General features: G+C 54.0%; 1 protein-coding gene across 2 annotated transcripts; it reads left to right on the top strand.

Annotated features, from left to right (window-relative positions):
• Window positions 1-48: 48 nt before the first annotated feature.
• On the top strand, window positions 49-11,920 carry ZNF668 (zinc finger protein 668). Of its 2 annotated transcripts, none has more exons than XM_010362246.2 (3): window positions 49-629; window positions 8,317-8,985; window positions 10,491-11,920. In XM_010362246.2, the coding sequence occupies exons 2-3, from the start codon at window positions 8,339-8,341 to the stop codon at window positions 11,701-11,703; spliced, it is 1,860 nt and encodes a 619-aa protein (XP_010360548.1). In that variant the 5' UTR covers window positions 49-629; window positions 8,317-8,338; the 3' UTR covers window positions 11,704-11,920. The 2 variants fall into 2 exon arrangements, with proteins under 2 accessions (XP_010360548.1, XP_030781474.1); XM_030925614.1 differs by lacking the exon at window positions 49-629 and adding an exon at window positions 6,641-7,590.
• Window positions 11,921-12,682: the final 762 nt, after the last annotated feature.

The following is a 12,682-nucleotide window of genomic DNA, read 5'->3' as shown; positions in this document are numbered from 1 at the left end:
TGACTCCGCCCACGTAGGTCACAACGAAGCGTCTTTGCGCGCTACGCTAGCCACACTTCCGGCAAGAGCAGCTAGTATCATTCCGGTGCATATTGAATAGGCGCAGAAGAGAGAAAAAGATTCTGCAGCCCTGGCCACAGTACTTTGGTGACACTTTTCGTGGGGCTCCCTGGAAGACTTTTCCTAAGGCAGATGGAGAAAACTTCGTGAAATCCACTGGTTGCTATTAAAGGAAATGTTGTGGAATATAAGCGGACTTAGGTTCTGCAGAGCTTGAGCATGGCCTTTTTGTCCTCCCACCTTCTGGTTCTTGAAGACATTGCCGGTGACCTGGCCCCAGACTAACACGAGGCCGGCGTATACCGTCAGCCTGCCCTGCGTCCCCTTGCCTCAGCACCCACAGAGACCTCTTGCAAGATGCTTCTCTACCGCCATAGGCTGGAGGTTCCCCGGGAACTTTCCCTTCCTTCCTAGCTGAGAAAGGTCCCTCACTTCCGCTCGCCGGGCCACCGGTCCCGCCTCCCCGCCCCCCGCTGGGTCCTAGCGCCGGCCCCTCTGTGGCAGGATCCGGGCTCCGTCAGTGCGAGGAGCCGACGCCGACAGCACGGAGTCAGCCCAAGTCTCATCAGGTAGAAAACGCCGGCGGGAAGCCGCGAGGGCCCCGGGCAGACCCCACGCGGCCGCAATCCGAGCTGGCCTCAGTTTCCCTGCGGGCGCCGAGGGCGGGCTGGGTTGGTCCAGCGCGGGCGGGGCGGGCGGTGAGCGGCCCTGGGCGCATTGCGGGCCCAGCAGGTCCTAGAACCCGCCGACTGTCTCCGCGGTTCTGGGCTGCGGACACCCAGGCTCGGCCCGCGCGGCTGTCGTTCCCGGCGCGGTGCGGGCCCGGGGGTCCTAGAGCCCGCCATGTTGCGGGCTTTTGTCCCGGCCGCGCGGCCCGCGCTGCAAGGTCCCCGGCGCCGGCGGCCCCCTCCCCGGCCGAGGCCGGGCCACCACTCTCGCGGTCCTAGAGAACGCCATCTTGCAAGCCTTTGTCCCGCATTCGGCCCTCCGTCCATTCATTTGTTCATCCCCTCATCCTTCGTTCAGTCCTGGTTGCCACGTCCTCCGAGGCCACGTTTTCCGAGGCTCAAAACGACACAAGTCAACCCAGGGTCCTGCCCTCCAGGGACTGCCTGGCTGGCGGGGGCGCCGCGTACAGACGGTTGCGAGGAGCGAGGAGCTCCGGGTTTCTGCAACTCTCGGCTCCTCGGCGCGCTTCGTAGGCCCCACCGCCCTTCAAACTCCCACAAACATCAGGGACCCCATTTTACTGATGAGGAAACTGAGGCCCAGAGCGGCGTGGGGCCCTTACCTCTCTACTGCCATTAAGTATTCCTGAGGGCACTGGGGAAGGGGGTTCTTGAAGAATGTAAAGGGGCTTTCCCGTTGGAGAAGGCAGGCAAGGGCTCCCGAGCCCAGAAAACTGCATCTAGAGGCGGAGGGTTGAGAATTGTGGCTGGAGGTTCGGTCGCTGCCGGGAGGAGGACTGTCGCTGGAGCTGAGGCTGGAAAAGTAGGTTGGGATCAGGTTGTGAACTGGCCGGGTTGGCGGCCTAGGAGATGATTAGCGCTCATTTCTGCAGGGTTCATCTGCTCACTAGATCACTCCTGGCCGTGAGGCCTGTGTGGTGACTGCTTGTTTAGAGATGGGAAGATTGAGGTGCCTCCTTTTTCTCCTCATCCCTGCCCCAGGATCCTAGCCTAGGATTTTTGGAAATTGAATCTCTGCTTGCCTAGTGAGACAATAGAACTTCATCCGGTTCCTAAGCCAGTAGTGAGGCAAAGCAAGGCTTCATCGCCACGACAGGGAGCCCACTGTGGTATATTGGGGCAGTAGTTGGGCCTTGTGGACTTGGAAAGGTGGAAGAATTCAGTTAATAAACAGTTATTGGTGGACATTCTCACAAACTCCTACTGTGCAGGAGGCAGAGGCTACAGACCTGGGTTCAAATTTCATCTGAGGTTGATTCCTTCCATTTGTTTTGGGTCACCACACACGGTTCTGGGTGTAGACGATGCAGATAATCAGTTTCCTAGCTCTTTGCCAGCCTGGACTCTGGTGCTGGGGATGGAGAATTAACAGCCAAACCATAAGATGTGTAATGCTAGCAAAGCAATAGTCAGGGCTCAGAGAGCAGGTGTCTGGGATTTGAACACTGGCTGGGACCGTGACTAGTTAGCTTGTTTCTTTGTGGTGTCACTTCTCATAAGAACACTAATCCTGTTGGACCAGGGTCACACCCTTATGATGTCATTCCACTTTAATTACTTCCATAAAGGCCTTATCTCCAAATACAATCACAATGAGAGTTAGAATTTGAATATATGAACGGACAGGGAACACAAACATTCACTCCTAACGAACTTCTAGGCAGTTGTGGAATTGGCTTGAGTAGTTGAGTATTATGCACAAACTGCTTAGAATGATACCTTGTCCATGGTAACCTTGCAAGGAGTATTGTCCAGATGACACCATATAGGAAATTAGAGAGGAGGGGGCTGGTCGCTGTGGCTCATGCCTGTAATCACAGCACTTTAGGAAGCCGAAGTGGAGGACCACCTGAAGCCAGGAGTTCTTGAGACCAGTGTGGGCGGCATAGTGAGACCTCTATCTCTACATACAAAGAATTTTTAATAAATTAGCCAGGTGTGGTGGTGGGTGCCTGTAGTCCTAGCTACTCAGGAGGATTGCTTGAGTGCAGGAGTTCCAGGCTGAAGTGAGCTATGATTGAGCCACTGCACTCCAGGGTGACAGAGTGAGACCTGATCTCTAAATAAAATAAGACCAGGACGGTGTCTCACACCTGTAATCCCAGCACTTTGGGAGGCCAAGGCGGGCAGATCACTTGAGGCCAGGAGTTCGAGACCAGCCTGGCCAACATGGTGACACCCTGTCTCTACTAAAAATACACAAGTTTGCCAGGTGTGATGGCTTTCGCCCGTAATCCCAGCTACTCGGGCAGCTGAGGCTGGAGAATCACTTGAATCCAGGAGGTGGAGGTTGCAGTGAGCTGAGATCCAGCCACTGCATTCCAGCCTAGGCAACAAAAACTTTCTCTCAAAGAAAATAAATAAATTAAAATAAATAGGTGGGGCATGGTGGCTCAAACCTGTAATCCCATCTCTTTGGGAGGCCAAGGCGGGTGAATCACCTGGGGTCAAGAGTTCCAGACCAGCCTGGCCAACATGGCGAAACCCCATCTCTACTAAAAATACAAAAAATTAGCTGACTTTGGTGGCGGGCGCCTGTAATCCCAAATACTTGGAAGACTGAGGCAGGAGAATTGCTTGAACCCGGGAGGCAGAGGTTGCAGTGAGCCGACATGGTGCCATTGCACTTCAGCCTGGGCAACAGAGTGAGGCTCTGTCTCAAAAAATAATAATAATAAATAATAAAATAAATAAAAATAAGCCAGGTACAGTGACTCATGCCTGTAATCCCAGCACTCTGGGAAGCGAAGGCCGTGGATCAGTGGAGGTCAGGAGTTCAAGACCAGCCTGGCCAACATGGTGAAACTCCATCTCTACTAAAAATACAAAAATTAGCCAGGCGTGGTGGCAGGCACCTGTAGTCCCAGCTACTTAGGAGGCTGAGGCAGGAGAATTGCTTGATAGATAATCGTGAAATTCTGTCAAAAAAAAGAGAGGAGTAGACAGAAGGCGATTATCAGGGTAAAGATAGCATTGGGAAAGGTAGTCATTCAATGCTCCTTGGTTGGTTAAAAAAGGAAAAAATTAGAAATATTAAAAGGCGGGGGAAGGAAAGGTGGTCAAGAAAGCTCTTTTTGAGGAGGTGACTGGGAGCTGAGATCCAAATAAAACAAAAAGACAGCTACACAAAGATCCTGGGAGAAGAGTGGCTCAGACAGAGGGAACTGCTAGCACCACGGCCCTGAGGTGGGAAGGAATTTAGCTCTTTGAGGAGAAGAAAGGGGGCCTCTGTGGGTAGAGCCCAGTGGGCCAGGGAGAGGAGTGGGAGGTGAGGTAGGCAGGGTTGTGTGTGTGTGTGTGTGTGTGTGTGTGTGTGTGTGTATTTTTAGTAGAGATGGGGTTTCGCCATGTTGGCCAGGCTGATCTCAAACTCCTGGCCTCAAGTGATCTGCCCAGGTAGGCAGGATTTAGATGGTTTGGGGCTATGCTGGCCATGGAAAAGATATGGGTCTTTTTCCTGGGAGCAGTGGGAAGTCTCATGATTCAACCTGGGGGAGAGAATGGAGAGTGGTTGAGAGTCCTGCCCAGGAGCCTGGAGACTTGGGTTTAAGTCTGGCTCCTTGACCAGCTGTATGTCCTTGTGTATGTTTTTTCCTTTGTGGGGGCCTTAATCTCAATATCTGAAAAAGAGGTGTAGTGAACATTTAAAATGCTCCTCTCCTAAGAGCTTGTGGAGACCTAAGGATGTGTGTTTGGTTCTTAAGTATTGGTTGGGCCAGGCATGGTGGCTCACACCTATAATCCCAGCGCTTTGGGAGGCTGAGGTGGGAGGATCACTTGAACTCAGGCGTTCTAGACCAGCCCAGGCAACATAGCAAGACTTCATCTCTACTAAAAATAAAATAAAAATTAGCCAGGCATGGTGGTGCATGCCTGTAGTCCCAGCTACTTGGGAGGCTGAAATGGGAGGATTGCTTGAGTCTGGGAAGTCAAGGCTGCAGTGAGCCATGATTGCACCACTGCACTCCAGCCTGAGCGACAGAGTGAGACCATGTTTCAAAACCAAACAAATGAAAGTATTGGCTGGAATGATCCAGAGTGTATTTAAAATACAGATTCCTGAGGCCTACCTCAAGCTCTTTAAAAAAATATAGATAGATAGATAGATAGATAGATAGATAGATAGATAGATAGATACACACACACACACACATATGTTTAATGGTGGGATGTTAGAAACCTACCTGGCCTCTTTGTGTAGCTGGGCACATGCTGAGACCAACCTGGCACTCCCCTACCTTTTCCCCTGGGAAGTGCTGTGGCAGGAGGGATTTGCCCCTCCAACTACCTGGTGTCTGACTCACAGATAGGGAGGCTGAGACCCAGAGCTGGCAAGAGGCAGTAGAAGGGCCAGAGCTCAGAACCACTGGGTCAAGCCCTCTGAGAGGGAAGCAGAGACATAAAGGGTGCCGGACAGGGTCTCAAGGCAGTTCTGCAAGGATGAGAGAAGACACAGGTATGACCTGAGCCCAGGGTTCTGGTCACTGCGGGGCTGGCCAAGGCAGCAGACAAGCCTAAGAGGCCCCAGACCACTGAGCAAGACCCCAGCAACTTAAGGCAAATTAAACACCTGGACTGAAGTCCCAGCTGCTTAGGTTACCCATTGAGGGACCATGGGCAAGTCACTTAACGCTTGGAACCTCAATTTATTCCTCTGTAAAGTAGGGACAGGAATTCCTATCTCAGGAAGCTATAAGACATTAAATTAAATAAACTAGCACACCCAGCAATGTGTCTGGCTCTGAGAAGACTCTGATAATTGAGGACAGTAATTATTCTTGACTCATTCATTCCTCACGCAACCCTGTCAGGTAAGTACTATCATTACCTCCATTTTTCAGATTAGAAAACTGAGGTTCTGAGACATGCAGTACATTACACAAGGTCACATCAGCTGGGAAGTGATGGAGGCAATATTTGAAGCCAGACAGTTTGGCTTCAGGGACTGGGCACTTAACAAAATACTGAACCATTTCTCTGGACCTCGGTTCCCTTATCTGTGAAAATGGAATAATAGAACTTTCCTCATGGGGTTGCCATGAAGGGTAAGCGAGCTAATACACATAAGGAGTTTAGGATACTGCCTGGTATTTGGCAAGTGCTCAGTAAATGTGCGCTATCTTTTTTATTTTTTTATTTTTATTTTTTATTTTTTGAGATGGAGTCTCACTCTGTTGCCAGGCTGGAGTGCAGTGGCACGATCTTGGCTTACTGCAACCTCTATCTGTTTGGGCTCAAGCATTCCTCCTACCTTAGCCTTCTGAGTAGCTGGGAGTACAGGCATGCACCACCATGCCTGGCTGATTTTTGTATTTTTTGTAGAAATGGGATTTTGCTATATCGCCCAGGCTGGTCTTGAACTCCTGGGCTCAAGGGATCCACCTGCATTGTCTTGAACTCCTGGACTCAAGCAATCCACCCGCCTTGGTCTCCCAAAGTGCTAGGATTACAGGTGTGAGCCACTGAACCTGGCCCGAGCTATCATTTTTTTTAAGGAGGAACTTTATCAGGCAGACTCTCCAGAAACCATCTGGAAGAGAGGTAGTGAGTACCTCATCCAGAAATAGGGAGGGATCCTTTGGAAACTGTAGGAAGAATTCAAGTCATCAGGAAGGTTAGAATTCAATCCCTTTAACTCATCTTCAAGCCCCAGGATTGATTGATTGATTGATTGATTGATTCAGTGTCTTGCCCCGTCTCCTAGGCTGGAGTGTAGTGGTGCAGTCTTGAACTTCTGGGCTCAAGCAGTCCTCCCACCCCAGCCTCTCAAGTAGGCAGGACTATAGGCACATGCCACCACACCTGGCTAATTTTTATTTTTAGTAGAGATGGGGTCTCGCCAGGTTGCCCAGGCTAGAGTGCAGTGGTACGATCATAGTTCACTGCAGCCTCGAACTCCTGGGCTCAAAGGATCCTCCTGCCTCAGCCTCCCATGTAGCTGGGACTTCAGGCGCATGCCACCACACCTGGCTAAGCCCCAGGATTTAGCGGGAAAAGTGAAATAACCAAGTGAGATTAGAATGGAGTTTTGTGGGATTGGGGCCAAACCCAAAGGGGAGATGCTTGAGGAGCCTCCTGGTGGAAGTGGGGCTCCAGTGAAGGACTTGTCAGATTTGGAACAAGCAGGAAGGACCTGGGGATTTGCATGGTATGGTGGAAGCCATGGAAAGTTCTTGAGCAGGGAATAGGAAACATCATACAGTACTTCTGGGAGAAGACCGGCTGCATGGGGTTGGGGAGGGAGGGCAGCGTGCAGGCCTGAGGCCGGGACTTCAGGCAGAAGGGTGCTGACTCTAAGGATGTGGCCCTTGCCATCCTCAGGGGCTCCTGTGTCCTCCCTGGGTCAACCAGGTAAGCTGTTTCTCCCACCTTTTCCTGCCATAAGGGGCCGAGTCTCTGTATTTCCCCTAGCACCCTCGTGGCTCAGCTCAGTTTCCTCCTCCTCCTCAACCCCAGTGTCATAACTTAGAAGCCACCAACCTCTAAGGTGTCCAGATGAGGAAATAGGCCTATAAACAACACTCATTTCACTGAGGTCTCATAGTAATCCACGGGGCTGGAAGTAGAACATAGGCCTCCTAGCCTCTGGGCACACCTGGCTCCCTGCAGCCCCCACTCCTCAGACCCCTTCCCCCAGCAGCAGCTGCTGAGCACTCCTTAAGTGGATCTGCCCTAATCCTCTTCCCTTCATCACCCAGGGAGGATGAGCTGGTGTTAAGACTAATACAGCCGTTAATCCTGTTTCCTCCCAGCCATGATCCCCAGGAGCATCTGGGTGGAGGGCATCTGGGTTCTGGACCAGAAAGTAGAGCTGGTATGCCAGGAGGCCACGTTAGATCAGGTACATCAGTTATGACTCAGAAACAGGCTTCTAGCTGCTAGCAATGGCTCAGGCTGCCTTGAGAGTGATTCTCCATTACCAGAGTTGTGGGAACAGGCCAACAGGGATTCCAGAGCAGAGGGTGGACAGATTCCAGTCTGGGGCGGAGGCCCATACAGCTGTGCAAGAGCAGCATTCTGTGTGAACAGTTGCTGTCTCTGAGGGGCTAACCATTCAGAGGAGGAAAGAAAACACAGATGCTGGGGACCTGTCACTTCCAGACAGTGCCAGCTACTAGATTTAGCCCATTGGCTTTTCTGGTCCCAGGTCTGTCTTTTCTGGGCGCTTGGAGACCTTCAGGCTAGGCCCACGTCTGGGTACACTCTTCGTCCTGGCATAGTTCTTGGACACTGAGCTGAAGAAGGAAGATGGTGAGACAGATGGAACCTGGACCTCTGGGAATGCCACAGTGTTGGGAAAAGCCTGGAGGTTGAGGAGGGAAGTATAGGTGAATCTTTTGTGACCCCCAGCCTCCTTTCTTAGTGGCTCTACGGTCACTTGGTCCAACTCCTTTCTTCAATGAGCAGTTCAGGGAGGAAACGAACACAGGGTGTCAGAGCCAGGAATGCTGGGCAGGAAGGATGTGGGGGTTCCGAGGTGAGAAATGCAGATGAGATAGGGTTCTCTCTGAGGCCTTGAAGAGTGGCGAAGGTATGTGGCTTTGGTCTAACTTTGCTTCTCTTGCAGGGAAACTCCATTCACCAAGGCCATGGAAGTGGAGGCTGCAGAGGCCCGGTCCCCAGCCCCCGGCTACAAGCGCTCTGGCCGCCGCTACAAGTGCCTGTCCTGTACCAAGACATTTCCAAATGCACCCAGGGCAGCGCGCCATGCTGCCACACACGGGCCAGCAGACTGCTCTGAGGAGGTGGCTGAGCTGAAGCCAAAGCCGGAGACAGAAGCTAAGGCAGAGGAAGCCAGTGGGGACAAGGTGTCAGGCTCTGCGGCTAAGCCTAGGCCCTATGCGTGTCCGCTGTGCCCCAAGGCCTACAAGACGGCACCCGAGCTGCGCAGCCACGGGCGCAGCCACACGGGAGAGAAGCCTTTTCCGTGCCCCGAGTGCGGCCGCCGCTTCATGCAGCCCGTGTGCCTGCGCGTGCACCTGGCCTCCCACGCTGGCGAACTGCCCTTCCGCTGTGCGCACTGCCCCAAGGCCTATGGCGCACTCTCCAAGCTCAAGATCCACCAGCGCGGCCACACGGGCGAGCGGCCCTATGCCTGCGCTGACTGCGGCAAGAGCTTTGCTGACCCTTCAGTGTTCCGCAAGCACCGGCGTACTCACGCTGGCCTGCGGCCCTACAGCTGTGAGCGTTGCGGCAAAGCCTACGCTGAGCTAAAAGACCTCCGCAACCATGAGCGGTGAGGGTGCCTTCCGGGGCGGGGCGACAGCGTTGCTGCAGCCAATGGGGCCTGGGGTTGAGTCTCAGGGTAAAGTGAGCCAGTGGGAAGGTGGGTGGGGCAGATCCAAGGGGAGGGGCTAGGCATGTGGGAGAAATTGATGCCCGTGATTGGGCAGAGGTGGCGACCGCCTTGAGGTAGAGCCCTGATAATGGGATTGGGTCAGATTGGCCTCCGTTCCAGGCCAGCTGGAAAGGGTGGGGTTTGGAGTTGGGCAGTTCTGAGGGTCTTTGGTGGAGACCAGGAGGTGTGAGTGGGGCTGGGTTTGTCTAGGTCATTTTTTTTTTCTCAGCCTCTACATTAATGACACGTTTCTTGGCTGGGTACAATAGCTCACGCCTATAATTCCAACCCTTTGGGAGGCTGAGGCAGGAGGATCACTTGAGCCCAAGAGTTCAAGACCAGCCTGGGCAACATAGCAAGCCTTGTCTCTATAAAAATTAAAAAATTACCCAAGCGTGGGGATGTACACTTCTAGTCCCGGGTACTTGGGAGGCTAAGGTGGGAGGATGGCCTGAGCCCAGGAGGTCGAGGCTGCAGTGAGCCATGATCAGGCCACTCTATTCCAGCCTGGGGAACAGGAAAAAAAAAAAAAAAAAGGCAGGGGACGCATATCTTGGTTTTTGAGGGGTTTTGTTTGTTTGTTTTTTGAGACGGAGTCTTGCTCTTGTTGCCCAGGCTGGAGTGCAATGGTGTGATCTTGGCTCACCGCAACCTCTGCCTCACGGATTCAAGCGATTCTCCTGCCTCAGCCTCCCGAGTAGCTGGGATTACAGGCATGCGCCACCATGCCCGGCTAATTTTGTATTTTTAGTAAAGATGGGGTTTCTCCGTGTTGGTCAGGCTGGTCTTGAACTCCCGACCTCAGGTGATCCGCCTGTCTCGGCCTCCCACAGTGCTGGGATTAGGGGCGTGAGCCACCGCACCTGCCCATTATCTTGGTCTTTTTTTTTTTTTTTTTTTTTTTTTCTTGAGATGGAGTCTTGCTCTGCCGTCCAGGCTGGAGTGCAGTAGCAGGATCTTGGTTCACTGCAAGCTCCGCCTCCCGGGTTCACGCCATTCTCCTGCCTCAGCCTCTCGAGTAACTGGAACTACAGGCGCCTGCCACCACGGCCGACTAATTTTTTGTATTTTTAGTAGAGACTGGATTTCACCATGTTAGCCAGGATGGTCTCAATCTCCTGACCTCGTGATCCGCCGGCCTCAGCCTCCCAAAGTGCTGGAATTACAGGCATGAGCCACCGTGCCCGGCCCATATCTTGGTCTTTAATGTGCAGAGACGGGTCTTTGGAATAGACACCCAGCCAGCCTGAAGGCTTCTTTCTCTGGGGTGCAGCAATGTGGCTCTTAGGGGATTAAGCCTAGGCCCCCACGGATGGTTGGGGAACCCCTAAAGTACAGCCCAGACAGGCAGTGGGGTCAGGTTATGGGGTCTGTCGCCTTCATGCCGAGTCCTCCACTTGCAGGTCCCACACCGGCGAGCGCCCCTTCCTCTGCTCCGAGTGCGGGAAGAGCTTCTCCCGCTCATCCTCTCTCACGTGCCACCAGCGCATCCACGCAGCACAGAAGCCCTACCGCTGCCCGGCCTGCGGCAAGGGCTTCACGCAGCTCAGTTCCTACCAGAGCCATGAGCGCACACACTCGGGGGAGAAGCCCTTCCTGTGCCCGCGCTGCGGCCGCATGTTCTCCGACCCCTCGAGCTTCCGGCGCCACCAGCGCGCGCATGAGGGGGTGAAGCCATACCACTGCGAGAAGTGCGGCAAGGACTTCCGGCAGCCGGCTGACCTGGCCATGCACCGGCGCGTGCACACGGGCGACCGGCCATTCAAGTGCCTGCAGTGTGACAAGACGTTCGTGGCGTCCTGGGATCTCAAGCGGCACGCGCTGGTGCACTCTGGCCAGCGGCCCTTCCGCTGCGAGGAGTGCGGACGAGCCTTTGCCGAGCGTGCCAGCCTCACGAAGCACAGCCGGGTGCACTCGGGGGAGCGCCCCTTCCACTGTAACGCGTGCGGAAAGTCCTTTGTGGTGTCATCGAGCCTGAGGAAGCACGAGCGGACCCATCGAAGCAATGAGGCCGCGGGGGCGCCCCCTGCACAGGAGCTGGTGGTGGGGTTGGCGCTGCCTGTGGGTGTGGCAGGCGAGGGCTCAGCCACCCCAGCAGCAGGAACGGGGCTAGGGGACCCTCCAGCAGGGCTGCTAGGGCTGCCCCCGGAGTCAGGTGGTGTGATGGCCACACAGTGGCAGGTGGTGGGCATGACGGTGGAGCATGTAGAATGCCAAGATGCCGGCGTCCGGGAGGCTCCTGGTCCCCTGGAAGGGGCAGGCGAGGTGGGGGGTGAGGAGGCTGATGAGAAGCCCCCCCAGTTTGTGTGCCGAGAGTGCAAGGAGACCTTCTCCACAATGACACTGCTGCGTCGGCACGAGCGCTCACACCCGGAGCTCCGGCCCTTCCCCTGCACCCAGTGCGGCAAGAGCTTCTCTGACCGAGCTGGGCTGCGGAAACACAGCCGCACTCATAGCTCAGTGCGCCCCTACACCTGCCCCCATTGTCCCAAGGCCTTCTTGAGTGCCAGCGACCTGCGCAAGCACGAACGTACCCACCCTGTGCCCATGGGGACCCCCACACCCCTGGAGCCCCTGGCGGCTTTGCTAGGAATACCTGAAGAGGGGCCGGCCTGAAACCCATGACCCCCAGCACCACACTCCAGGAACCCAGCCCCCATTGGGGGCTTCCTGTACCTCCTTTTGCCTGGCTCTGCTCTTTAGACTCCAGATCCCTACCCCTCAGCAACTAGCTAACTTGTCGCCCAGCTAAGAGAGCTGGGACAATGGAGGCTGGCAGCAGCTGAGACGTGACTGTCTAGGAGTAACACTCATTAAAGCTTTCATTTTGGCACCAGGTCGTCTTCTGTGTTCTGGTTAGGAGTGAATGGGTGGGAGTTTGGGCATCAGATAATGTTCAGCGGAGACCCCTGGATCCACAGATTTGAAACTAGAAGGGTCTTTGGACACAGTTTCCCAAAGTATGTTTCAGGATGTCTAGTGACAACAGGTTCCATGGGCAGTAAGAAAGGAAATTCTCTGTGCCCTTCTTGGGATTCTTAGTGATCAAAAGTGGGCTGAGGTGGCCCTGGAGGAGCAGTGCCTCTGGCAGTCGGGAGCTGGCATCTCCAGCCCCACGGACCCCTTGTGAGAGCCTGGGACTTAGGAATCTGCCCACGAAAGGGGTATTGTTCATTAAAATCTACCCATTTCCTTATAGAAAATATGTCTTCAGGCCAGGTGTGGTGGCTCACACTTATAATCCAGCACTTTGGGAGGCCCAGGCGAGTGGATCACGAGGTCAGGAGATGGAGACCATCCTGGCTAACACGGTGAAACCCCATCTCTACTAAAACTACAAAAAAACTAGTCGGGCATGATGGCAGGCACCTGTGGTCCCAGCTACTCAGGAGGCTGAGGCAGGAGAATGGCATGAACCCGGGAGGCGGAGCTTGCAGTGAGCCAAGATCACACCACTGCACTACAGCCTGGGTGATACAGCGAGACTCCATCTCAAAAAAAAAAAAAACTATTTAAGTCACAGTTAATTTGGGTCTCTGTTATATGCAGCAATACACATACACAAACTAATTCAGAATTTTCACTTACTATTATG

The sequence above is a fragment of the Rhinopithecus roxellana genome, chromosome 20, assembly GCF_007565055.1.
Source record: "Rhinopithecus roxellana isolate Shanxi Qingling chromosome 20, ASM756505v1, whole genome shotgun sequence".
Taxonomy (NCBI): domain Eukaryota; kingdom Metazoa; phylum Chordata; class Mammalia; order Primates; family Cercopithecidae; genus Rhinopithecus; species Rhinopithecus roxellana.
The sequence above is the reverse complement of the archived record's forward strand: the minus strand, read 5'-3'. Positions and strand labels throughout refer to the sequence as shown.

What these genes read in the sequence shown, in the direction of transcription:
- ZNF668 (XM_010362246.2), top strand. Translation starts at nt 8,339, where the DNA reads ATGGAAGTGGAGGCTGCAGAGGCCCGGTCCCCAGCCCCCGGCTACAAG. An exon ending in GACCTCCGCAACCATGAGCG is followed by an intron (nt 8,986 to 10,490) that starts GTGAGGGTGCCT and finishes CTCCACTTGCAG; the next exon opens with GTCCCACACCGGCGAGCGCC.